The sequence below is a fragment of the Pristiophorus japonicus genome, chromosome 3 (assembly GCF_044704955.1).
Source record: "Pristiophorus japonicus isolate sPriJap1 chromosome 3, sPriJap1.hap1, whole genome shotgun sequence".
In the NCBI taxonomy this organism is placed as follows: domain Eukaryota; kingdom Metazoa; phylum Chordata; class Chondrichthyes; family Pristiophoridae; genus Pristiophorus; species Pristiophorus japonicus.
The window spans coordinates 86088675-86115883 of NC_091979.1; the positions used below are offsets into that span (position 1 = coordinate 86088675).

Below are 27209 nucleotides of genomic sequence, written 5' to 3' on the forward strand. Positions count from 1 at the left end.
AGACACGTGTACTGCTCCTCCTGTGTTATGTGGGAACTCAGGGAAGCTTCCAGCATCCCTGACGACTACATGTGCGGGAAGTGTATCTACCTGCAGCACCTGACAGAACGCATTGCGGCACTGGAGCTGTGGGTGGATTTACTCTAGAGCATCCGCAATGCTGAGGATGTCGTGAATAGCACGTTTAGTGAGTTGGCCACACTGCAGGTAAGGGGTACACAGCCAGATAGGGGATGGGTGACCAACAGGAAGAGCAGTGGAAGAAAGGTAGTGCAAGGATCCCCTGCAGTCATTCCTCTGCAAAACAGATACACCGCTTTGGGTACTGTTGAGGGGGTGACTCATCAGGGGACAACAGCACCAGCCAAGTTCATGGCACCGTGGGTGTCTCTGCTGCACAGGAGGAGAGGAAAAAGAGTGGGAGAGCTATAGGGGTAGGGGATTCTATTGTAAGGGGAATAGATAGACGTTTCTGCGGCCGTAATTGAGACTCCAGGATATTATGTTGCCTCCCTGGTGCAAGGGTCAAGGATGTCTCGGAGCGAGTGCAGGACATTTTGAAAGGGGAGGGTGAGCAGCCAGTTGTCGTGGTGTATATAGGTACCAACGACATAGGTAACAACAGGATGAGATCCTATAAGCTGAATTTAGGGAACTGGGAGTTAAAATTAAAAAGTAGAACCTCAAAAGGTAGTAATCTCAGGAATGCTACTAGTGCCACATGCTAGTCAGAGTAGGAATCCCAGGATAGCTCAGATGAATACGTGGCTTGAGGAGTGGTGCAGAAGGGAGGGATTCAAATTTCTGGGACATTGGAACCAGTTCTGGGGGAGTTGGGACCAGTACAAACCAGCTGGGCAGGACCGGAACCAATGTCCTAGGGAAAATGTTTGCTAGTGCTGTTGGGGAGGGGTTAAACTAATATGGCAGGCGGATGGTAACCTATGCAAGGATACAGAGGGAAGTAATATAGGGTCAGAAGCAAAAGCTAGAAAGAAGAAAAGTAAAAGTGAAGGGCAGAGAAACCCAAGGCAAAAATCAAAAAGGGCCACATTGCAGCAAAATTCTAAAAGGGCAAAGTGTGTTAAAAAGACAAGCCTGAAGGCTCTGCGCCTCAATGCGAGGAGTATTCGTAATAAGGTGGACGAATTAACTGCACAGGCAGCAATTAATATGATACAACTGGCATCACGGAGACATGGCTCCAGGGTGACCAAGTCCGGGAACTCAACATCCCGGGGTATTCAACATTCAGGAAGGATAGACAGAAAGGAAAAGGAGGTGGGGTAGTGTTGCTGGTTAAAGAGGAAATTAACGCAATAGTAAGGAAGGACATTAGCTTGGATAATTTGGAATCTGTATAGGTGGAGCTGCGGAATAACAAAGGGCAGAAAACGCTAGTGGGAGTTGTATACAGACCACCAAACAGTAGTAGTGAGGTTGGGGACAGCATCAAACAAAAAATTAGGGATACGTGCAATAAAGGTTATCATGGGCGACTTTAATCTACATATAAATTGGGCTAACCAAACTGGTAGCAATACGATGGAGGAGGATTTCCTGGAGTGTATTAGGGATGGTTTCCTGGATCAATATGTCGAGGAACCAATGAGAGGGTTTGCCATCCTCGACTGAGTGATGTGCAATGATAAAGGACTAATTAGCAATCTTGTTGTGCGAGGCCCCTTGGGGAAGAGTGACCATAATATGGTAGAATTCCTCATTAAGATGGAGAGTGACACAGTTAATTCAGAGACTAGGGTCCAGAACTTAAGGTAAGGTAACTTCGATGGTATGAGACGTGAATTGGCTAGAATAGACTGGCAAATGATACTTAGAGGGTTGACGGTGGATAGGCAATGGCAAACATTTAAAGATTACATGGATGAACTTCAATAATTGTACATCCCTGGAGTAAAAATAAAACGGGGATGGTGCCCCACTGTGGCTAACAAGGGAAATTAAGGATAGTGTTAAATCCAAGAGGCATATAAATTGGCCAGAAAAAGCAGCAAACCTGAGGACTAGGAGAAATTTAGAATACAGCAGAGGAGGACAAAGGGTTTAATTAGGAGGGGGAAAATAGAGTATGAGAAGAAGCCTGCCGGGAACATAAAAACTGACTGCAAAAGCTTCTATAGATATGTGAAGAGAAAAAGGTTAGTGAAGACAAACGTAGGTCCCTTGCAGTCAGATTCAGGTGAATTTATAATGGGGAACAAAGAAATGGCAGACCAGTTGAACAAATAATTTGATTCTATCTTCATGAAGGAAGACACAAATAACTTTCCAGAAGTACTAGGGGACCAAGAGTCTAGTGAGAAGGAGGAACTGAAGGATATCCTTATTAGGCAGGAAATTGTGTTAGGGAAAATGATGGGTTTGAAGGCCGATAAATGCCCGGGGCCTGATTGCATCCCAGAGTACTTAAGGAAGTGGCCATAGAAATAATGGATGCATTGGTGATCATTTTCCAACAGTCTCTCGACTCTGGATTAGTTCCTATGGACTGGAGGGTAGCTAATGTAACACCACTTTTTAAAAAAGGAGGGAGAGAAAACGGGTAATTATAGACTGGTTAGCCTGACACCAGTTGTGGGAAAAATGTTGGAATCATTTATTAAAGATGAAATAACAGCACATTTGGAAAGCAGTGACAGGATCGGTCCAAGTCAGCATGGATTTATGAAAGAGAGATCATGCTTGACAAAACTTCTGGAATTTTTTGAGGATGTAACTGGTAGAGTGGACATGAGAGAACCAGTGGATGTGGTGTATTTGGACTTTCAAAAGGCTTTTGACAAGGTCCCACACAAGAGATTGGTGTGCAAAATTAAAGCACATGGTATTGGGGGTAATGTACTGACGTGGATAGAGAACTGGTTGGCAGACAGGAAGCAGAGAGTCGGGATAAACGGGTCCTTTTCAGAATGGCAGGCAGTGACTGGCAGGGCTCAGTGCTGGGACCCCAGCTATTTACAATATACATTAATGATTTAGATGAAGGAATTAAATATAACATCTCCAAGTTTGCAGACGACACTAAGCTGGGTGGTGGTGTGAGCTGTGAGGAGGACGCTATGACGCTGCAGGGTGACTTGGCCAGATTAGGTGAGTGGGCAAATGCATGACAGATGCAGTATAATGTGGATAAATGTGAGGTTATCCACTTTGGGGGAAAAAACACGAAGGCAGAATATTATCTGAATGGCGGCAGATTAGGAAAAGGGGAGGTGCAACGAGACCTGGGTGTCATGGTACATCAGTCATTGAAAGTTGTCATGCAGGTGCAGCAGGCGGTGAAGGCGGCAAATGGTATGTTGGTCTTCATAGTTAGGGGTTTTGAGTATAGGAGCAGGGAGGTCTTACTGCAGTTGTACCATAGCCTTGGTGAGGCCTCACCTGAAATATTGTGTTCAGTTTTGGTCTCCTAATCTGAGGAAGAATGTTCTTGCTATTGAGGGAGTGCAGTGAAGGTTCACCAGACTGATTCCCGGGATGGCTGGACTGACATATGAGGAGAGACTGGATCGACTGGGCCTTTATTCACTGGAGTTTAGAAAGATGAGAGGGGATCTCATAGAAACATATGAAATTCTGGCTGGACTGGACAGGTTAGATAGAGGAAGAATGTTCCCAATGTTGGGGAAATCCAGAACCAGGGCACACAGTCTAAGGATAAGGGGTAAGCCATTTAGGACTGAGATGAGGAGAAACTTCTTCGCTCAGAGTTGTTAACCTGTGGAATTCCCTCCCGCAGAGAGGTGTTGGTGGCAGTTTGTTGGCTATTTTCAAGAGGGAGTTAGCTGTGGCCCTTATGGCTAAAGGGAGGTATGGAGAGAAAGCAGGAAAGGTATACTGAGGTGAATGATCAGCCATGATCTTATTGAATGATGGTGCAGGCTCGAAGGGCTGAATGGCCTACTCCTGCACCTATTTTCTGTTTCTATCATGGATGTTCCCTGGAAATTGGGCATTTACTGCCATGATGCGCTGAGTATGGTCACTGACGATGTATACGTTAAGGGAGTGGAATCCGTTTCGGTTTCAGTAAACCTCTGGATCCTCCAAAGATGCTCGCAGGGCGATGTGCGTAAAGTTAATGACAGCCTGAACCTTGGAGAAGCCAGCAATTCGTCCAAAACCTATAGGTTTCATTCTGTGCCTCCTTGATCATTGGGAAGTTTATATCGTCCATCCTGCGTGCGTGCAGTGCAGTAGTCACCTGGTGAATGCAGCGATATGTAGCGAAATGCGAGATAGAGCAGATGTCCCCTGCTGATGCCTGAAAGGAGCCGGAAGCATAGAAGGCAAGTGTTACAGTCACCTTCACCTCGATGGGCAATGCAGTCCTGTTGCTGCTGGTAGGCTGTCGGTCTGCCTTTATGAGCTGGTATATCTGTGACCACCTCTTTTCAGAAGCGCAGCCTCCTAATGCACTGTCCCTCAGAGAGCTGCAGGTATGAGCGCTGTTCCCTGTAAACTCGTGGGGGTTAAGGCCTTTTTGATTATGGTCACAGTGATCAATAAGCCTTCTTCCAGCTCGACGCTGCGTACAAAAAGGAGCCAGTAATAATGGCTGACATAGTATAGCCCTCATTTTTTAAAATGTCCTTAAATATCCTTTAAAACCAACTATAAACACATAAAATGTCACTGTTTAAAAGACAGCCTTGCTTCTCCAAATCCTTTGATGCACTGAACTTGTGTTCAGTTTTCAAGATGGAGCCATTAGAGCCGGGTGCGCCCTGGGTCCGACTGTTTTCTCCAGGCGGGTTTTCGGGCGGGTGACATCGTTGAATTTACCACCTGCGGCGATAGCGCAGCACTGCACGCCAATTGAAGTCATAAAAATGCTTAAAAAATCATGCGTGATAACTTTTAGCGCCGGCGCACCACCACTGACGAAATTTGAGCAAAATGTTGTGCGATTCTAGCGCCAAAAGCAAATATCGCTTCGCCCTGGCGGAAAAACGGGCGCAAACCTGTCGAATTTCTAGCCCTTAGTGCCCATTTAGGTGGTCTTCCACTCAGCTGTACAACTGCTTTGGCAGCATCCCCCACACCCCAAGGATGAATTACCAAAGGTATATTGCATTGTAAACAATGTGCGAAGGTGTCTATAGAAGCCAACATTTTAACACAAGAAATAGGAACAGGAGTAGGCCATCTGGCCCCTCGAGCCTGCTCCGCCATTCAATAAGATCATGGTTGATCTGATCATGGACTCAGCTCCACTTCCCTGCCTGCTCTCCATAACCCTTTATTGTTTAAGAAACTGTCTATTTCTGTCTTAAATTTATTCAATGTCCCAGCTTCCACAACTTTCCGAGGCAGCAAATTCCACAGATTTACAACCCTCAGAAGAAATTTCTCCTCATCTCTGTTTTAAATGGGCAGCCCCTTATTCTAAGATCATGCCTTCTAGTTCTAGTCTCCCTCATCAGTGGAAACATCCTCTCTGCATCCACCTCGTCAAGCCCCCTCATAATCTTACACGTTTTGATAAGATCACCTCTCATTCTTCTGAATTCTAAGGAGTAGAGGTCCAACCTACTCAACCTTTCCTCATAAGTCAACCCCCTCATTCCCGGAATCAACCTAGTGAACCTTCTCTGAACTGCCTTCAAAGCAAATATATCCTTTTGTAAATATGGAAATCAAACTGCACGCAGTATTCCAGGTGTGGCCTCACCAATACCTTGTATAGCTATAGCAAGACTCCCTGCTTTTATACTCCATCCCCTTTGCAATAAAGGCCAAGATATCATTGGCCTTCCTGATCACTTGCTGTACCTGCATACAATCCTTTTGTGTTTCATGCACAAGTACCCCCAGGTCCCACTGTACTGTGGCACTTTTAAATCTTTCTCCATTTAAATAGTAACTTGCTCTTTGATTTTTTTTATTCCGAAGTGCATGACCTCACACGTTTCAACATTATACTCCATCTGCCAAATTTTTGCCCACTCACTTAGCCTGTCTATGTCCTTTTGCAGATTTTTTTGTGTCCACCTCACACATTGCTTTTCCTCCTATCTTTGTATCGTCAGCAAACTTGGCTACGTTACACTTAGTTCCTTCTTCTAAGTCGTTAATATAGATTGTAAATGGTTGGGGTCCCAGCACTGATTCCTGCGGCACCCCACTAGTTACGGGTTGTCAAGCAGAGAATGAACCATTTATCCCGACGCTGTTTTCTGTTAGTTAGCCAATCCTCTATCCAGGCTAATATAGTATCACCAACTTCGTGAACTTTTATCTTGTGCAGTAACCTTTTATATGGCACCTTGTCAAATGCCTTCTGGAAGTCCAAATACACCACATCCACTGGTTCCCCTTTATCCACCCTGTTCGTTACATCCTCAAAGAACTCCAGCAAATTTGTCAAACATGACTGCCCCTTCATAAATCTATGCTGACTCTACCCGACCACATTTTGCTTTTCCAAATGTCCTGCTACTGCTTCTTTAATAATGAACTTTAACATCTTTCCAACCACAGATGTTAGGCTAACTGGTCTATAGTTTCCTGCTTTTTGTCTGCCTCCTTTTTTTAAATAGGTGCGTTACATTTGCAGTTTTCCAATCTGCTGGGACCTCCCCAGAATCCAGGGAATTTTGGTAAATTACAACCAATGCATCCACTATCTCTGCCGCTACTTCTCTTAAGACCCTAGGATGCAAACCATCAGATCCAGGGGATTTATCTGCCTTTAATCCCATTATCTTACTGAGTACCACCTCCTTAGTGATTGTGATTGTGTTCATCCCCCCTAAAGCCCCTTGACTATCCACTGTTGGAATATTCTTTGTTCCTTTTCTCTTTTTGGAGGACTCAGGAATAGCCTAGCAGTATTGCCAATGGTCTGAACTAACTCAGCACCTTGCATCACCCTCGATAACTTTTGTAAGTACCATCACAGCTATACACAATCCAGAGAATTTAGATAGTGATCTTGAGAATGGAGCTCCATCTGAGTGTCCAGGTGAATAGGGGCAACTTGTGGTGGCAGAAGAGAAGCAGAAACCATTACATAAAGGACCGTCTTGCTTCCTTCCTTGGCAACTGTTTTTACAGATTTGGACCTTACAGGGCTTGCATTTTAAAGGAGATCACTGCTTGAGCATCTACAGAAGTCACTTGAGGAGCCGCCTCCCAGCGTATCACTACCGTTGTCCCATCCAGCAACCCTGCTCAAGTGATATTTGAAGTGCCCGAAAGAAGGCAGAACCAACCAGCTATAGCAGCAGCAACAGATGTGGCTCATTAGCTTACAAGGTTATTTCAGGAACCTGCACAAGTAGATACCGAGCATCCAAATCCCACCCAGCTCTGCCTGAAACAGCCAGGCAGCACACATTACTAATTTCATTGAGGAATTCCTTATGATTCACAAGTTAGGAGTTGCAATACATAGTCTTAAGAGGAAACATGCTGGGTAAAAATAATATCGTTTCTATAAGACAAAGTAGTTGAATAGATTGGTTGCTTTGTAATTTGAATTTAGTCGGGAGAGTTTCGCTCCCATTGTGGAGATTAAGAAAGGAAGAACTTGCATTTTATATACTGCGTTGTCAGCACAAATCAAAGCATTTTAGAGTTAATGGATCTTTTCTGAATTGAAATCACTGTTATTTGGCAAGAAAGCAGCAGCTCAGCAAACAATGATAACTGATGATAGTCGAGGAAATGCAGAGGAGGGTGTTGCTGATAATGCTTAAGAGTCACTTTCTCGGTGCCATGTGGACAACAGGGTTTTCTTAAAAGGGACATACCCATCTTCGAAGGGCAAACTTCCAGTTTCCCGCTGACTTCAAATAATCCTGACACAGATGATTATTGTACAGTGTAAGCAGCATGGCTGCTGCCCAGGAAGCAGGCATCAGTGTCTCTGATGAATGAATTTGCATTTATATAGCACCTTTCACACTCTCATGATGTCCTAAAGCACTTGTCAGTGTTGTAATGTAGGAAACGCAGCAGCCAATCTGCACACAGCAAGCTCCCACAAACATAAAATAAAGGATGCGTTTATTTGTACTGCCCTTGGCTCTGATTGACTCTCCAATTTCACTGCACCTATTGCTCATTGGTCCACTTGAAGGATAAGCCACACCCTGAAGTTTCACAGGAATGTGTCACTGGAACCACCCATCCAAAGTCTCACTGACTTTGCAAATTGTAACTCGATTCATTCTGACTTCCTGAAGCAACAGAGGACAAAGCTCCCTAGAAGACAGCAAGGGCCAGCCAAAGTCCCATATTCAAGTCCAAGTGCATCCCTCCCCCAGCCAAAGTGCCTTACCCTAGTCCAAGTGCATCCCTCCCCCACCATAGATGTGGCATTGTGTACAGATTGTTGATAGGTTTATTATGTTTGAAGTGAATAATGAGAGTGTCTTGACTTCTGGATATTATCCACTCCAACGATGTCCCTTGTAGGGGGTTGGAAGAACGTGATCAGTCTTCCCTGAGTTCCCTCTCTCCCCTCCTCCCTATTCTCAGCCTCTCACTCTCTCTCTCTCCCCCACCCAGCCTCTCACTCTTCTCCCCCCCACACCCCTCCTCTCTCTTTCTCTCCTCCCCCTCCCGCCTCTCTCTCTTTCTCTTCCCTCCCCCAATCTCTCTCCCTCCCTCCCCCCGTCCCCCCAGCCTCTCTTTCTCTTCCTCCCCCCAATCTCCCTCTCTCCGCCCCCCACTCCCCGCTCCAAAGTGCTCTCTCTCTCTCTTCCGACCCCCGACCTGCCGCCGATCAGGACTCACAGCTCACGGGAGGCTCGGGGCTCGATCGCACAGCCCCACACTTCTCTATTTCTCGCCTTCGGGCACAGGTCTGGCCTTGTGGGGGGGGGGGGGGGGGGAGGCGGGAAAGATTCGGGATCGCAGGTCCTGCTTCTGGCACCACGTGGATGGAATAAATTGGCCGGGGGGGGGGGGGACGGGGTGGAGCTTGACAGGGGGCGGGCTTGTCACCTCTTGGTCAAAAAAGTGCAGTGGGAAAGGGCGGGGGGCTGGACAGATGCCTCTCTGTCAAAAAAAAAGTGCAGTACAAATAGTTAGTCCCTAAAATAAATTATCAGATCATCTATTTTAGGTGTTGGTTGAAGGATAAATGTTGGCCAGTTGACCGGGAGAACTCAACTCCTTTTCTTTGAATGGTGCTGTGCAATCTTGAACGTCCATCTGAGAGGGCAGTCAGGGACTTAGTTTAACATTACACCTGAATGACAGCACCTCCAACAATGCAGTATTCCCTTGGTACTGCACAGAATTGTTAGCCTAGATTATGTGTTCAAGTCTCTGGAGTGGGGCTTGAACCCACAACCTTCTAACTCAAAGATGATAGTGCTGCCACTAAGCCAAGGCTGATACATTTCTGATCAAGTAGGCCAATGCATTGTGGTTAGGGGCCCAGATGGCTACACAAATACCCACTATTTTGGTAGAATTGGGCAGTCCTGTTATGCTGTTTTTTCTGGTTAATAAGAAAGGAGATGAAGATGATGGTCCCGCTGGATAGACTATCAATCACCTCTGATTCATTTGTCGACTCAAAATTGATGAATATTGCATTGCTAGCTTCGGAGAGGGAAGCAAAAATATTGAGAGTTGTGGTCACCTGGACTGTCACTGGTAGACCCAACACTTCAGTGAAGGTTGGTTGTCGGTTCCCTTGAAACAAATGACAGCGTTCTGTAACTGTTTCCTTCCTGAACAATACGATAATGGCTGATCCGATCATGGATTCTGGTCCACTCCCCCGCCCGCTCTCCATAATCCCTTATCCTCTTAAGAAACTGTCTATTTCTGTCTTAAATTTATTCAATGTCCCAGCTTCCACAGCTTTCTGAGGCAGCGAATTCCACAGATTTACAATCCTCTGAGAAGAAATTTCTTCTCATCTCAGTTTTAAATGGGCGGCCCTTATTCTAAGATCATGCCCTCTAGTTCCAGTCTACCCTATCAGTGGAAACATCCTCTCTGCATCCACCTTGTCAAGTCCCCTCATAATCTTATACGTCTCTATAAGATCACCTCTCATTCTGCTGAATTCCAATGAGTAGAGGCCCAATCTACTCAACATTTCCTCATAAGTCAACCACCTCATCTCTGGAATCAACCTAGTGAACCTTCTCTGAACTGCCTCCAAAGCAAGTATATCCTTTCGTAGATCTGGAAACCAAAATTGGGCACGCAGTATTCCAGGTGTGGCCTCACCAATATCCTGTATAGCCATACTCCATTCCCTTTGCAATAAAGACCAAGATTCCATTGGTCTTCCTGATCACTTGCTGTACCTGCATACTATCCTTTTGTGTTTCATGCATAAGTACCCCCAGGTCCCGCTGCACTGCGGCACTTTGCAATCTTTCTCCATTTAAATAATAATTTGCTCTTTCATTTTTTCTGCCAAAGTGCATGACCTCACACTTTCCAACATTATACTCCATCTGCCAAGTTTTTGCCCACTCACTTAGCATGTCTATGTCCTTTTGCAGATTTTTTGTGTCCTCCTCACACATTGCTTTTCCTCCCATCTTGGCTACGTTACACTCAGTCCCTTCTTCCAAGTTGTTAATAGATTGTAAATAGTTGGGATCCCAGCACTGATCCCTACGGCACCCCACTAGTTACCGATTGCCAACCTGAGAATGAACCATTTATTCGAACTCTCTGTTTTCTGTTAGTTAGCCAATCCTCTATCCTATACCCAAATTGCTGCAGTACAGGGTCCTTGTGCATGAAACACAAAAAATTAGTATGCAGGCACAGCAAGTAATCAGGAAGACAAATGGAATTTTTGGCCTTTATTGCAAGGGGGATAGAGTATAAAAGTAGAGAAGTCCTGCTACAACTGTACAGTGTATTGGTGAGGCCAAATCTAGAGTATTGCATACAGTTTTGGTCTCCTTATTTAAGGAGGGATATACTTGCATTGGAGGCAGTTCAGAGAAGGTTCACTAGATTGATTCCTGAGATGAAGGGGTTGACTTATGAAGAAAGGTTGAGCAGGTTGGGTCTGTACTCGTTGGAATTCAGAAGAATGAGAGGTGATCTTATTCAGACATACAAGATAATGAGGGGGCTCGACAAGGTAGATGCAGAGAGGATGTTTCCACTCATGAGGGAATCTAGAACTAGGTGGCATTGTTTTAGAATAAGGGGTCGCCTATTTAAAACTGAGAAGAAGAATTTCTTCTGAGGGTTGTAAATCTGTGGAATTCTCTGCCCCAGAGAGCTGTGGAAGCTGGGTCATTGAATATATTTAAGGCAGAGATAGACATAATTTTGAGCGATAAGGGAGTAAAGGGTTATGGGGAACGGGCAGAGATCAGCCATGATCTTATTTAATGGTGGAGCAGGCTCGAACGGCCAAATGGGCTATTCCTATCGCACACCATACACACACACACAGTAGGTGCTGTAGGAGAAATGTCCCAAGAATTGCCTTAAAAGTGTCCTCAAAATGGATTTAGTCATCAGACTGAATGTTAGAAAGGAAAGGGCTAATGCTAATTAAATTATGAAGGCTATACAAATTAAACATTTTCCTTACCAGGCCATCAAGAGCACAGGCCCAGAGACAGCTTGTTCAGGGAGACAAAAAAATGTTCTGCCTAACTGGTCCTGTGTGGTAGCAAAGAAATGATGAGCCAGGGACTAAATGGAAGAGCTGGCATATCTAGGTAATGAAGGTCATTAAGTGTATCTACAGTGCAATTTGAGGTGATTGATTCTCCTAAGGGTTGAACTCTTTTTAACACAGGTGTCACTAAAATTGGTCAAAGAATTGAGGTTACTTCGCAAAATAAGGATCTAGAGCACAATTCAGACAGTGTTTTTGACATTCAAGTCCTCAGTCCTCGAGTCTCAGTCTTCTGCCCTTGTTTCATGCTTAATTCTAGTTATTTTAATAGCCTTTGTAGTATAAAATGCAGGAGTTCTGTAGCGAGTATGTGCAGATGGGTGTCTGTAAAAGTAAAAAGTGCATCTGACAGAGCGAGAGAGAAAGATTACAGATGTTAGGATTATGAGGCTATACCAGTCAGATACAAGTGTGTCACTTAGATGTATTTCCCCGAGATCATGGGAAGATTTAAGTTAAATACCCCAGATTCAGCTACCAGCGTGAAAAACGAATTGACCTGGGACCGGACGTCTCAGAATGCCAACACCATCCTCTCACAGGAAGACAGGAAGGCGAGGTAACCAGTTCAACCACGTCAGCTCATTAGGACAGGGTCACAAGTTCTGGAAATATTACTCACTAGTCTGCTATCTGGTGGAAACATGTCAGCTATCTAAGGGGTCTAAATCCTAAATTAATCTCACCAATTTATATCAATCTCAGACACTGAACTCAACTGTAAATTTTTAATCAGTAAGCAGTTAGTGCATAATTACTGTGTCATAACTAAACTGCCTTTGTAACCTGTTATTTATTTTCTCCCATCTACTCATTATTTGCATACTCAATATTTTAAATATTTTAGTGGCGCTCCCTAGAATTCTATGATTAATAAACAATTGTTAGTTCATGACCGTTGTCTGATTCTTTGATAATTGGCAAAGGTTAGTTCATTCAGTCACTTGTGCAGACACTGATGGGAAGTTGGTAATGGCAAATGCAAATTGATTGATGCAAGACTGTTTGGCAAACTAAATTTAGGCATCATTAACTCTTGTGCATAAGCTAGGTGGTAAACCCCAGATGGTTTCTTAATTACGAGTTACAGTGAAGGGGTTAAGGATTCATCTCGTGCCCTTGATGAATATTCTTGTCAGGGTATCAATCCCAGTGTTCTTACAGTGCCATAGGACAGGTGTGGGCAGCCAGATCTGGTGCCACCTCACATCCATGGCATCCCTTTCTCATTTCTCTTCCATGAAATCAAACAAGAGGTAAGTCCTGAAAGATAACCAATGGCATACAAATGTGTGACAACAAAACTAAATCAACACTAGAGGTTTAGTTACATAATTGAGAGACAACGTTCCAGAACTTAAAATGTAAGTAATCAACAATGGCATTAAAGTCACAGTTATCTATACCGTTATGTTTTTATTTCTACTAACCATGGTAGCTGCATCATTATCTTGGTCACTTTTCAGCAGAACTGCACATTGATGCTGACAGGCATCAATATCATCCTGGGCAAGATACAACTGAGCAAGGTCCAGCATCACCTGTCATAGAAGACAATAAGGAATCAGCATGACATAACACTGCAAAATATTTGGAGGAAAACTACACGTTATTCCACAATTATGGAAGACCAGTGCCTCATTTAGGGGCATGGGGAAACGGTGTTACAATTCTTTTATAGCAGATTAAATTTATTGGTTTTTGGATACACAGGAATATTCCAATTAATTATGGAAACTACTTTTTACTTTTTAGGTGGTTCATAGTAAGGCCTCAATGAAATTCAAGATAATGGGTATTCTGTCACCATCAGATTAGAAAGATAGATTGATGTAAATATCCATGATATATATAAAGATATATTTATCAGAAAATGATAATCAACAATAAGGCCAGTGAAACATCAGTGTACACATACAAAAAAAATTATATTTTACGATCAAGATTGCTGCATTTTCCCTTGGTAATTGTAAAATGATGTGTCATTTGGGAATTCAGCAGTGTACCAAAATATGGAACTTAGAAAAAATTAACTTCAAGAGTGGTCGCCTGTTTTTTGACAGTTGTTTTTAAAAACAATATCGGACAGGATATTGTGGCCTGGTTTCCAGGGCTGTGAGTTTAAAGACCCTATGTTCCCAAACTACCAACTTCTTCACTTTGGTGATGCTGAGATTTCATGCAGATTCCCTGAGATTCTAGTTTAAAATCCTAACATGCACAGGAGTTGAGTCGTGCATAATTTCCTGTGCGATACCGCCAGCAGTCAGCCTTCTCTCTGGTCTCTTCCCCCGTCCCCACCAACTCTGATACAGACAGCAGTTATTCATAGCCAGTTATCCGTCTTTTATCCTTCTCTAATTTCTTGATACTTGACAACACTTTTTTTTATATATATAGAAATGAGGAATATCGACCTCCCTGCTCTGATTACAGACAAATCTTTGGGTCTCAGAAAGCAAACAAATAAGTGAAGAACACTTTGCCTCAGTCTTCCCTTATGAGATGGTAAAAGGCACTCTAATGCAGCACTTGAACTCCAGATTTATTAATATGTTCAAGAGGCAAGGTTTGAATGGCAGTTTTCCAATCACTCTACACTCTGTTGAGTGCTGAGTGTAATGTCTACACATAGCAGCTGCACAATATATTGCCTCCTTTTCAAAACACCTTTGAAAATTAAGGGCAAACAATCTGTACACCAAACAAGGCTCTGTAAAGCAAAGCTCAGAGGCCAGAACCTCCACCGTTATATGAACAGTAAAGAATGTGCACTGAGGATGCACCCATTGTCTTTCCCCTGTCCATTTTTGGATTCCCTCTTTCTGATTTCCCTCCCTTTTTTCTGGAAGACAATGATTCAAAGTTCCATGAGTGCTGCCAAGACTCCTGTACCTCACCCAAGTGGCACTCTTCAGGCAAATGAGCACTATCAGACGATTTAACTGGTATAACAGTTGAGCCAATCCCATCCTCACCCGATATAAGGACACACATGCTCTTCATTAAGGATCACTAAATAGTGATAAGAAGCAAGAACCCTGACTGATTTTTCTTCTCCCCAGTCCTATAAATGCTACAAAAACAACTACTAAAACTCTATTGATGATCACCACAAACACAACTACTGCAGGAGCTGGTGAAGACCCATTACATAAAAATAATTTAGAAATGGAAAATGTCAGTGATATACCACATTTCAGATTTAGTATAAGAACATAAGAAATAGGAGCAGGAGTCGGCCATCTGGCCCCTCAAGCCTGCTCCGCCATTTAATATCATAGCTGAACTGATCATGGACTCAGCTCCACTTCCCTCCTGCTCCCCATAACCCTTATTCCCTTATCGCTCAAAAATCTGTCTATTTCCGCCTTAAATATATTCAATAACCCAATTTCCACAGCACTCTGGGGCAGAGAATTCCATGGATTTACAACTATCAGAGAGGAAATTCCTCCTCATCTCAGTTTTAAATGGGCGGCCCCTTATTCTGAGACTAGGGGCTGGAATTGGCAATGGCTTATGCCTGGTTTCTGAGCGGTATTGGCCATTGTGGACAGTAATCAGGTAAGTGAGAAATTCCTTACCCGAGTTACTTCAGCGGTTTCGGGGTACTGCTGGGAAGCAGTCCGCCGGCGAGCATCGTTCTGAGATCGCCCTGGCGCGATATTTTGGTTAGCAGTGACCCAAAGCTGAGTTTTTTTAAAAAATGCCCACGAGGATCAGTGGAATTGGGTGGAATTCTCCAAGAAAAAGGTTAGTGATTGTTTTTTTTACTAATTATTTCAAAAATCTGTTGTGGTTATTTAGTTTAAAAGTGTCTTGGGAATGTTTCTTTGATTTTTTAGGTGATGTTTTTTAAAAATTATTTTAAAATTATTTTTCTGCTGTTAGGTCCAACCCGCAGCCTCGGGGTAAATTTTTATTGATTTTTTAAAAACTTAATCACCCATTTTGCTTGGGAACCGCCCAATGGACCCTAAATTAAATTTTTTTCCACCCAGAATGGGGGTGCAAGGCCCATGTTTTTCACTCGGCGGATTTTTTTTATTTTGGGGGGGGGGGGTGTGGGGGTGTTTTCGCCGGCGATAATCTTCCCAGTCTTAGCGATCTTTTGGGAGACAATCAGGTGCTGGCGGGCCGATAGGAAATTCTAGCCCTAGGTCCCCTAGTTTTAGTTTCCCACTATAAGTGGAAATATCCTTTCTGCATCCACCTTGTCGAGCTCCCTCATTATCTTATATGTTTCGATAAGATCACCTCTCATTCTTCTGAACTCCAATGTGTATAGGCCCATCTTCATCCTATCTTCATAAGTCAACCCCCTCATTTCCGGAATCAACCTAGTGAACCTTCTTTGAACAGCCTCCAATCCAAGTATATCCTTCCTTAAATACGGAGACCAAAACTGTACCCAGTACTCCACGTGTGGCCTCACCAATACCCTGTACAGTTGTAGCAGGACTTCTCTGCTTTTATACTCTATCTCCCTTGCAATAAATGCCAACATTCCATTTGTCTTCCTGATTACTTGCTGTACCTGCATACAAACGTTTTGTGTTTCATGCACAAGGACCCCCAGGTCACTCTGTACTGTAGCACTTGCAATTTTTCTCCATTTAAATTATAATTTGCTTTTCAATTTTTTCTGCCAAAGTGGATAACCTTACATTTTCCCACATTGTACTCCATCTGCCAAATTTTTGCCCACTCACTTAGCCTGTCTATATCCCTTTGCAGATTTGTTTGTGTCCTCCTCACAATTTGCTTTTCCATCCATCTTTGTATCATTAGCAAACTTGGCTACATTACACTCGGTCCCTTCATCCAAGTCATTAATATAGATTATAAATATTTGAGGACCCAGCAGCGATCCCTGCCACACCCCACTAGTCACTGTTTGCCAACCGGAAATTGACCCATTTATCCTGACTCTCTGTTTTCTGTTAAGTTAACCAATCCTCTATCCATGCTATTATATTACCCCCAACCCCATGAACTTTTATCTTGTGCAGTAACCTTTTGTGTGGCACCTTAGCAAATGCCTTCTGGAAATCCAAATACACCACATTCACTGGATCCCCCTTATCCACCCTGCTCAAACTCCAGCAAATTTGTCAAACATGATTTCCATTTCATAAAACCATGCTGACTCTGCTTGATTGAATTATGCTTGCCCAAATGCTACTGCTCCCTTAATAATGGACTCCAGCATTTTCCCAACAACAGATGTTAGGCTAACAGGTCTATAGTTTCCTGCTTTTTAAAATAGTGGCGTTACATTTGTGGTTTTCCAATCCGCTGGTACCACCCCAGAATCCAGGGAATTGTGACAACTAATGCTTCCTCTCTGCAACTACTTCTTTTAAGACCCGAGGATGCAAGCCATCAGGTCCAGGGGACTTGTCCGCCTTTAGTCCCATTATTTTACAGAGTACTACTTCATTATTGATAGTGATTGTATTAAGTTCCTCCCTCCCTATAAGCTCCTTGATTATTCACTATCGAGATGTTTTTAGTGTCTTCTATCGTGAAGACCGATACAAAATATTTGTTCAACGTCTCTGCCATTTCCCTGTTCTCCATTATTAATTCTCCAGTCTCATCCTCTCAGGGACCAACATTTACTTTAGCCACTCTTTTCCTTTTTATGTATCTGTAGAAACTCTTACGATTGTGTATCTATAAAGCATGCACTCCCATGTTCTGCCACCAGGGAGCTCATCCCCTAAAGTCCCAAGGGATCCCAGCATCCCTTGGGAGCACTGTATATAAGCCAGCCCCCAAGGCCTGTTCCTCACTCTGGAGTGTCTTATTAAAGACTGAGGTCACTGTTACTTTAACCTCCCTGCGTGCAGCCTCATCTGTGTTAGGAACACAATACTTACTATCTGTTTTTATATTTCGTGCTAGTTTACTTTCATTCCCTCTCGATCTTTTTTGTTGTTGTTTTTTGTTGGCTTTTAAAAGTTTCCCAATCCTCTTGCCTCCTACTAGTCTTGGCCACATTGTATGCCCTTGTTTTCAATTTGATACCATCCCTTATTTCCTTAATTAGCAACGGATGGTTATCCCTTCTCTTATAGTATCTTCAATTAGTACCAAATAAAAATCACCAAAGGCTTGACATTCATTATTGTTTTCAACACATTTACTTTGGTCAAGAAATTTATGTCTTTCATAGAATAGTACAGAAGGATGTCATTCAGCCCATCAAGGCTGCACTGGCTTTTTCAAAGAGCAATCCAGTTTGTCCCACTCGCCCGGCTTTCCCTATATCCCTGCAATTTTGTCTTTCTCAAATATGTTTATCCAATTACCTTTTGAAGTCTACAATTGAATCTGTATCCACCATCCTATCAGGCAGTGCATTCCAAATCCTAACCACTCATAGAAACAGAGAAAATAGGTGCAGGAGTAGGCCATTCGGCCCTTCGAGCCTGCACCACCATTCAATAAGATCATGGCTGATCATTCACCTCAGTAGTACTTTGCTACTTTCTCTCCATACCCCTTGATCCCTTTAGCCATAAGGGCCATATCTAACTCCCTCTTGAATATATCTAACGAAATGGCATCAACAACTTTCTGTGGTAGAGAATTCCACAGGTTCACCACTCTCTGGGTGAAGAAGTTTCTCCTCATCTCGGTCCTAAATGGCTTACCCCTTATCCTTAGACTGTGACCCCTGGTTCTGGACTTCCCCAACATCGGAAACATTCTTCCTGCATCAAACCTGTCGAGTCCCATCAGAATTTTATATGTTTCTATGAGATCCCCTCTCATCCTTCTAAATTCCAGTGAATACAGGCCCAGTCGATCCAGTCTCGCCTCATATGTCATTCCTGCCATCCTGGGAATCAGTCTGGTGAACCTTCGCTGCACTCCCTCAATAGCAAGAAAGTCCTTCCTCAGATTAGGAGACCAAAACTGAACACAATATTCCAGGTGAGGCCTCACCAAGGCCCTGTAAAACTGCAGTAAGATCTCCCTGCTCCGATACTCAAATCCCCTAGCTATGAAGGCCAACATACCATTTGCCTTCTTCACCGCCTGCTGTACCTGCATGCCAACTTTCAATGACTGATGCACCATGACACCCAGGTCTCGTCGCACCTCCCCTGTTCCTAATCTGCCACCATTCAGATAATATTCTGCCTTTACGTTTTTGCCACCAAAGTGGATAACCTCACTTTATACTGCATCTGTCATGCATTTGCCCATTCACCTAACCTGTCCCACTCACCCTGCTGCCTCTTAGCATCTTCCTCACAGCTCACACTGCCACCCAGCTTAACTCGTTGCATAAAAAGGTTTTCTTAATGTCACCTCTGGGTCTTTTGCCAATCACCTTAAATTCTATGCACTCTGGTTATCGACCCTTCAGCCATAGGAAACAGCTTCTCTTTATTTCATCTATCTGAACCCTTCATGATTTTAAACACATCTATTAAATCTCCTCTTAACCTTCTCTGCTCCAAGAACAACAATTTCAGCTTCTCCAGTCTATCCACGTAACTGTAATCCTTCATCCCTGGAACCATTCTAGTAAATCTCTTTTGTACCCTCTCCAAAGCCTTCAAGTCCTTCCTGAAGTGTGGTGCCTTAAATTGGACATAATGCTTCCGCTGAGGCCAAACTAGTGTTTTATACAGGTTTAGCATAACTTTCTGTACTCTATGCCTGTTTATAAAGCCCAAGATCCCATATGCTTTAACAACTGTTTTGTTAACCTGTCCTGCCACCTGCAAAGATTTGTACACAAGTACCCACTCTTCTTGCACCCCCTTTAAAATTGTACCATTTTGTCTCTCCTCATTCTTCCTACTAAATTGATTCACCTTGCACATTTCTGCATTGAATTTACTTTGCCATTTGTCCACCTATTCCACCAACCTGTCTATATCCTCTTGAAGTTTATTACTATCTTCCTAACTATTTACTACACTTTCAAGTTTTGTGTCATCTGCAAATTTTGAAATTGTGCCCTGTACTCCTATTGTCCAAGCTATTAATGTACATCAAAAACAGTAGTGGCCCTGGTATTGAACCGTGGAGAACTCCACTGTATACCTCCCTCCAGTCCGAAAAGCTTTCATACAACTCTATTTTTATGAAAAGTCATCAACCTGAAACATAAACTCTGTTTCTCTCGCCACAGATGCTACCAGACCTTCTGAGGATTGCCAGCATTTTCTGTTTTTACCTGTTTTCTAACCCTCAGCCAATTTTGTATCCAGGCTACCACTGTCCCCTTTAATCCAATTCAATTTTGCTAACAAGCCTAATATGTGGTACTTTATCAAAAACCTTTTCAAAGTCCATATATATACATCAACTGCACTGCCCTCATCCATCCACTCTGTTACCTCATCAAGTCAGTCAAATATAATTTGCCCTTAACAAATCCATGCTTGCTCTCCTTTATTCAGCCATGCTTGTCAAAGCAGCAGTTAATTTTCTCCCGGATTATTGTTTCTAAAAATCTTTCCCCACCACCGACGTTAAACTGACTGGTCGATAACTGCCAGGTTTATCCTTCTCCCCTTTCTTGAACAAGGGTGTACCACTTGCAATCCTCCAGTCCTTTGGCACCAGCCTTGTATCTAAGGAGGGTTGTTTTGGAAGATTGTGGCCAGCAGCTCTACAATTTCTACCCTTACTTGACTTAGCAACCCAGGAGGCGTCCCATCAGGTAACTTATCCACTTTAAGTACTGCCAGCTTTTTCAGTACCTCCTCTTCATCTATTTTTATCTCATCCAGTATCCCGGCAACCTCCTTGTTTACCATAGCTTTGGCAAAGTCCTCTTCCTTGGGAAGCACCAATGCAAAGTACAAAACTTCACAAAAAGGAGGAAATAAATCAGCTTCAGAGGCTTGTCATTATTTTGTGTTTTGTGCTATTCTTCTGGAGTACACAAAAATGGATTGCTTTCACAGGCAGTTCTCATCTTAAATATTCAAAACTATTTTAAAAGACTTCATTTTAGTAGTTTCAGGTAGAATATTTAACAATCGTTAGTCAAGCTTTCTAACTGTACCTGAAAAGTAGTGTTCGATATCACAACCTTCATATTCCAGGATATCTATGTAAACATGCACATTCTCCCCATATGAAATGAAAGTGTAGTCCAGAATTTTTTGACGTCACCACAAATAATAAAACTAGCAACTGCATAACTCACCTTGTGATCGTTCTCATAATAGACAAGTGCCTCTTTGTAGAACTTAATTGCTTTTTCATAGTCTCGCTGGTCTGTAGCATGCTTTGCTATCTCAGCACAAATCTCTGCTGCAAGTTGCTTCTGGGCAGGGACTACATCAGTCTGTTCTAACTGAACTCGTTTTAATACCTGAGCCTGGACCTCGCGTGCCTGTTCAGAAAATGGCACAAACAAATAAAATGATGAGTGCCAGTTATCAAGACTCAAAAATGTTAGAAAATAAAATTGATCGTGTACTTCTGACACAGATAAAAGACACAAAAATATTCATTATTCACATTTTAATTGCTAAAATGGATAAAAATAGGGATTACATAGTTTTTTTAAACTAGAAAGGGGGCAGGGAAAATGAAAGCAATCAGAAAGAGCAAGTACAGAAGCAGAAATAGCTAGGGCTAGTATACAAATAAAGTTAGAAAACGGAATAGCATGCACAAAGGAAAAAAGGGTGTAAAAGAGGAAAGACAAGTTGGCCAAATTATAAGAGGGAAAAACTAAGATAAAGGAACAGGGTGTTACTTTGGGCCAAAAAAAATCAATGGAAATGGAGCAGTGTTAAAAAGGAGCAAAAAAAAAGAACATGTATTGCAAAGCTTGAAGTGTAGGAAATAGAATGGGGGAATTAGAAGCAATTATGTCTCAGGAAGATATAAATTTAATAGCATCAACGGTAATTTGGCTGTAAACAGAGCAGAACTGGAAAACTAACATATTGGGCTATAATATTTGTAGGAGGATCAACATAAGTAAAGAAGGAGAAGTAGCAATATAGGCAAAAGAGGATATAGATGCATTGGTGTACATAAAAAGAACTTCAGATACTGGGGCTGAGTCCGTACGAGGTCACACAAAAACTGGTTTTCAGGGCACAATGTGCAATGTGAAAACCAGCTTTTCCGATCTGTCAAGATTTCTCATTACAGATTCTCCGCATCCCCGCAGGAAGGACAATATGTTCCCACTATTATCAATGAGAATACTGCAGAGTGATTGGTGGTCCAGGCCCACGTGACTCCAGTCTTTTGTGCGTACGGGTAAGTCCTCTTCCTGTATGCTGCACATCGAAAGAAGGCCTCTGACCGGAATCAAAGGCGCCTCCGGGACCACCAGGTACTGTCGCAAAAAATGTTCAGGTCGGAGGCGTTCATCCGAAGGAAGCCTCCGACCGGAATTTCAGCCCAATGTTAATATAGTTAGAGATCAAAGATTTTAAAAGTTAAATTGGTGGGGCTGTACTACAGAACCCCTAATTGTGGGATGGAAATGGAAGGGGAAAATCGGTAGAAAGGTGAGGGAGATGACTAGGTGCAACAAAATTATTATTCTCCGAGATTTTAATTACCCATTTTAATAAGAACATAAGAAATAGGAACAGGAGTAGGCCATACGGCCCCTCGAGCCTGCTCTGCCATTCAACAAGATCATGGCTGGGGCTAGGAGGGAGTAAACAGAGAAAAGTGAATGGAATTTTAAAAGTGCGTACAGGACTCCTTTCTAAAACAATATGTCTAAATGCCAACATGGGAAGAGTTGTTGCTAGATCTAAATATGCATAACAAAATAGATCAGGTGGATGAGTTGATTGTGGATGAACACCTGGAAAGTAGTAATCACAACAACCTGTATTTATATAGCGCCTTTAACGTAGTGATACGCCCCAAGGCACTTCACAGGAATATTAAGAAATAATAATTTGACACGGATCCGCATAAGTAGAAATTAGCGCAGGTGACCAAAAGCTTGGTCAAAAAGGTATGTTTTAGGGAGCATCTTGAAGGCAGAAACAGAGGTAGAGAGGTTTAGGCAGGGAATTCCAGGGCTTAGTGCCTAGGCAACAGAAGGCACGGCCACCAATGGTTAAATCGGGGATGCTCAAGAGGGCAGAATTAGAAACATAGAAAGTAGGTGCTGGAATAGGCCATTCGGCCCATCGAACCTGCACCACCATTCAATATGATCATGGCTGATCATTTTTGCAACTTCAGTACCCCATTCCTGCTTTCTTTCCATACCCCTTGATCCCTTTAGCCATAAGGGCCACATCTAACTCCCTTTTGAATATATCTAACGAACTGGCCTCAACAACTTTCTGTGGTAGAGAATTCCACAAGTTCACAATTCTCTGAGCGAAGAAGTTTCTCCTCATCTCTGTCCGAAATGGCTTACCCCTTATCCTTAGACTGTGACCCCTGGTTCTGGACTTCTCCAACATCGGGAACATTCTTCTTGCATCTAACCTGTCCAATTCCGTCAGAATTTTATATGTTTCTATGAGATCCCCTCTCATTCTTCTAAATTCCAGTGAAAATAAGCCTAGTCGATTCAGTCTTTCTTCATATGTCAGTCCTGCTATCCCGGGAATCAGTCTGGTGAACCTTCGCTGCACTCCCTCAATAGCAAGAATGTCCTTCCTCAGATTAGGTGACCAAAACTGTACACAATATTGAATGTGTGGCCTCACCAAGGCCCTGTACAACTTCAGTAAGACCTCCCTGCTCCTCTCCTCAAATCCTCTCGCTATGAAGGCCAACATGCCATTTGCCGCCTTCACCGCCTGCTGAACCTGTATGCCAACTTTCAATGATTAATGTACCATGGCACCCAGGTCTCGTTGCACCTCCCCTTTTCCTAATCTGCCACCATTTAGAGAATATTCTGCCTTCCTGTTTTTGCCACCAAAGTGGATAACCTCACATTTATCTACATTACACTGCATTTGCCATGCATTTGCCCACTCACCTAACCTGTCCAAGTCACCATACAGCCTCTTAGCATCCTCCTCACAGCTCACACTGCCATCCAGCTTAGTGTCATCTGAAAACTTGGAGATATTACATTCAATTCCTTCGTGTAAATCATTAATGTATATTGTAAATAGCTGGGGTCCCAGCACTAAACCTTGCGGTATCCCACTAGTCACTGCCTGCCATTCTGAAAAGGACCCGTTTATTCCTACTCTTTGCTTCCTGTCTGCCAACCAGTTCCTATCCATGTCAATACATTACCCCCAATACCATGTGCTTTAATCTTGCACACCAATCTCTTGTGTGGGACCTTGTCAAAAGCCTTTTGAAAGTCCAAATACACCACATCCACTGGTTCTCCCTTGTCCACTCTACTAGTTACATCCTCAAAAAATTCTAGAAGATTTGTCAAGCATCCCTTTCATAAATCCATTCTGACTTGGACCGATCCGGTCACTGCTTTCCAAATACTTCTTTCATAATTGATTCCAACATTTTCCCCACTACCGATGTCAGGCTAACCGGTCTATAGTTCACTGTTTTCTCTCTCCCTCCTTTTTTTTTAAAAAAGTAGGGTTACATTAGCTACCCTCCAGGAGCGCAGACATCTCAGTAGGGTTTGTGGGACTGGAAGAACTTAAGAGATAGGGAGGGGCGAGGCCATGGAGGGATTTGAAAATAAGGATGAGGATTTTGAAATCGAGGCGTTGCTTAAATGGAAGCCAATGTCGGTCAGCGAGCACAGGGGTGATGGGTGAGTGGGACTTGGTGCGAGTTAGGACATGGGCAGCCGAGTTTTGGATCACTTCTAGTTTACGTAGTGTAGAATCTGGGAGGCCAGCCAGGAATGTGTTGGAATAGTCAAGTCTAGAGGTAACCAACAACAACTTTTGCTTATATAGCATCTTTAACATAGTAAAATGTTCCAAGGCGCTTCACAACAGTGATATAAGACAGAGTATTGACTGCTAAACCCCCGGCCTACAAACACCATCAGAGCAGGCCGGGGAGTGGAAGGAACAGCGTGGCGGCATACCACCGCAGGGAGCAGCAGCACGTGCTGGCGCAGGAGAGCAATAGCAGCTAAGAGGGACGTCACCAAGATCCAGGTCGGTGATTGGGGCGTGGGCAGATATAGCAGGAGCGACGAGGTCAGGGCGAAGGAGTGGCGAGAGATTGTAGAGTGATGTGATTGGGGCTCAGGAGAGGTGCTGACCCTGGGCCCAGAAGAGGCGAGGGCCCAGGGGCAGCACAGGCCCATCCACAGCGATGTGTGCGCACTAGGTCCGTGCAGCAGAGCTGGTCTCCAGTCATCTTGGTTGGATCCTTGCTATTGGACCAAGACCTAGCTCTGTCAAGCCCGTGTGGTGGCTGGTGTGCAACAGTCACCACACGTTAAAAAAATCCACGCACAGGCATCTTCCACCCTTCAAGATTTAATTCGGCACCTGGAATTTTTGGTTCTTCATTGAAACACCTGTGAACTTTTTGACGTGGAAGCAAGTCATCCTCGATACGAGGGACTGCCTATGATGATGATGATGATGATGATAAGACAATTTGATAAATTTGACACTGAGCCACACAAGAAAAAATTACAGCAGATGACCAAAAGCTTGGTCAAAGAGGTAGGTTTTAAGGAGCATTTTAAAGGAGGAAAAAGAAGTAGCAAGGCAGAGGGGTTAGAGAGAGAGTTCCAGAGCTTAGGGCCCAAGCAGCTGAAGGTACGGCCACCAATGGTTGAGCAGTTATAATCAGGGATGCTCAAGAGGGCAGAACTTGAGGAGCGCAGACATCTTGTCGGGTTGTGAGGCTAAAAGAGATTACAGAGATAGGGACGGGAGCGACCATGGAGGGATTTGTAAACAAGGATGAGAATTTTGAAATTGAGGCATTGCTTAACCAGGAGCCAATGTAGATCAGCGAACACAGGGGTGATGGGTGATCGGGACTTGGTGCGAGTTAGGACACGGTCTGCAGAATTTTGAATGACCTCAAATTTACATATTGGGAGGCCAGCCAGGAGTGTGTTGGAGTAGTCAACTCCTGTTGGAGTGTTGGAGTTTTGGAGAAGGCATGGATGAGGGCTTCAGCAGCAGAAGCGCTGAGGCAAGGGTGGAGGCGGGCAATGTTATGGAGGTGTAACTAGGCGGTTTTAGTTATGCTGCGGATATGTGACCGGAAGCTCATTTTAGAGTCAAATATGATGCCTAGGGTTGCGAAGTCAGGTTCAGCTTCAGACAGGAGTTGGGGAGAGGGATGGAGTCAGTGGCTAGGGAATGGAGTTTGTGGTGGGTACCAAAAACAATGGCTTCGGTCTTCCCAATATTCAATTGGAGAAATTTTCTGCTCATCCAGAGCTGGATGTCCAATAAGCAGTCTGACAATTTAGAGACCATGGAGGGGTCGAGAGAAGTGGTCGTGAGGTATAGAGAGATGTCATCAGCGTACATGTGGAAACTGACGCTGTGTTTTTGGATGATATCACCAAGGGGCAACATGTAGGTGAGAAATAGGAGGGGGCCAAGGATAGATCCCTGGGGGACACCAGAGGTAACGATGCGGGGGCGGGAAGAGAAGCCATTGCAGGTGATTCTGTGACTGTGATTAGAGATAAGAATGGAACCAGGCAAGTGCAGTCCCACCTAGCTGGACAACGGTGGAGGCGTGTTGGAGAAGAATAGAGTGGTCAGCCATGTCAAAAGGCTGCAGATAAGTCAAGAAAGACAAGGAGCGATAATTTGTCTTTGTCACAGTCACAAAGGATGTTATTTGTGACTTTGATGAGAGCTGTTTCAATACTATGGCAAGCGTGGAAACCGGTTTGGAGGGATTCAAACATAGAATTGTGGGAAAGATGTGTATGGATTCGGGAGTCGACAACGCGTTCAAGGACTTGAGAGGAAAGGGAGGTTGGAGATGAGGCAGTAGTTTGCAAGGACGGAGTGTTCGAGGGTTGATTTTTTTTGAGGAGGGGGTGATGACGGCAGATTTGAGGGAGAGGGGGACAGTACCCGAGGAGAGAACCGTTAACAATGTCAGCTACCATGGGAACCAAAAAAGGAAGTTGGGTGGTCAGCAGTTTGGTGGGAATAGGGTCAAGGGAGTAAGAAGTGGGTCTCATGGACAGGATGAGCTCGGAAAGGTCATGAGGGCAGATCGGAGAGAAACTGGAGAAGGATGTGAGTTCAGGACTAGGGCAAGGGGTTCCTTAGAGGAAGTTTGGCTCGGTGGGCTCGGCAGCAAGACAGTAAGGTCTAAGGTCCACATAGAAAGTGAAAGTTAGTACAAAAACAAGAGCACCAGATAGGGTAGATTTTAGAAAGATAAGGAGTGAGCTGAGCTGGAAAGAGAAATTTACAGGACTGCAGATCAACAATAGGTCATTTTAATAAAGAACATTGCAAAGGTGCAGAATAATTATGTATCATTTAAAAAAGTAGACCACTTCAAGGTTCAGGATGCGTGGATAAATAAAGCGGTTACAAAAAAAGTAAAATTGAAGCAGAGGGCATATGGAGCCTAGATATAAAATTATTAAAATAAAGTAGATTACAAGAAAGTAAGGGAAGAGGTAAAAACTGTGAAA

At 43.6% G+C, this 27209-nt stretch overlaps 1 protein-coding gene across 2 annotated transcripts in view; it reads right to left on the reverse strand.

Annotated features, from left to right (window-relative positions):
* The window catches only part of ttc21b (tetratricopeptide repeat domain 21B), a 181668-nt gene that overhangs the window by 58539 nt on the left and 95920 nt on the right, over positions 1 to 27209 (reverse strand). For both annotated transcript variants that reach the window (XM_070875514.1, XM_070875515.1), the window contains exons 20-21: positions 20838 to 21026; positions 13081 to 13191 (exon numbers count right to left, since the gene is read on the reverse strand). In XM_070875514.1, the coding sequence (XP_070731615.1) occupies positions 13081 to 13191; positions 20838 to 21026 (300 nt within the window). The remainder of the gene's footprint in view (positions 1 to 13080; positions 13192 to 20837; positions 21027 to 27209) is intronic.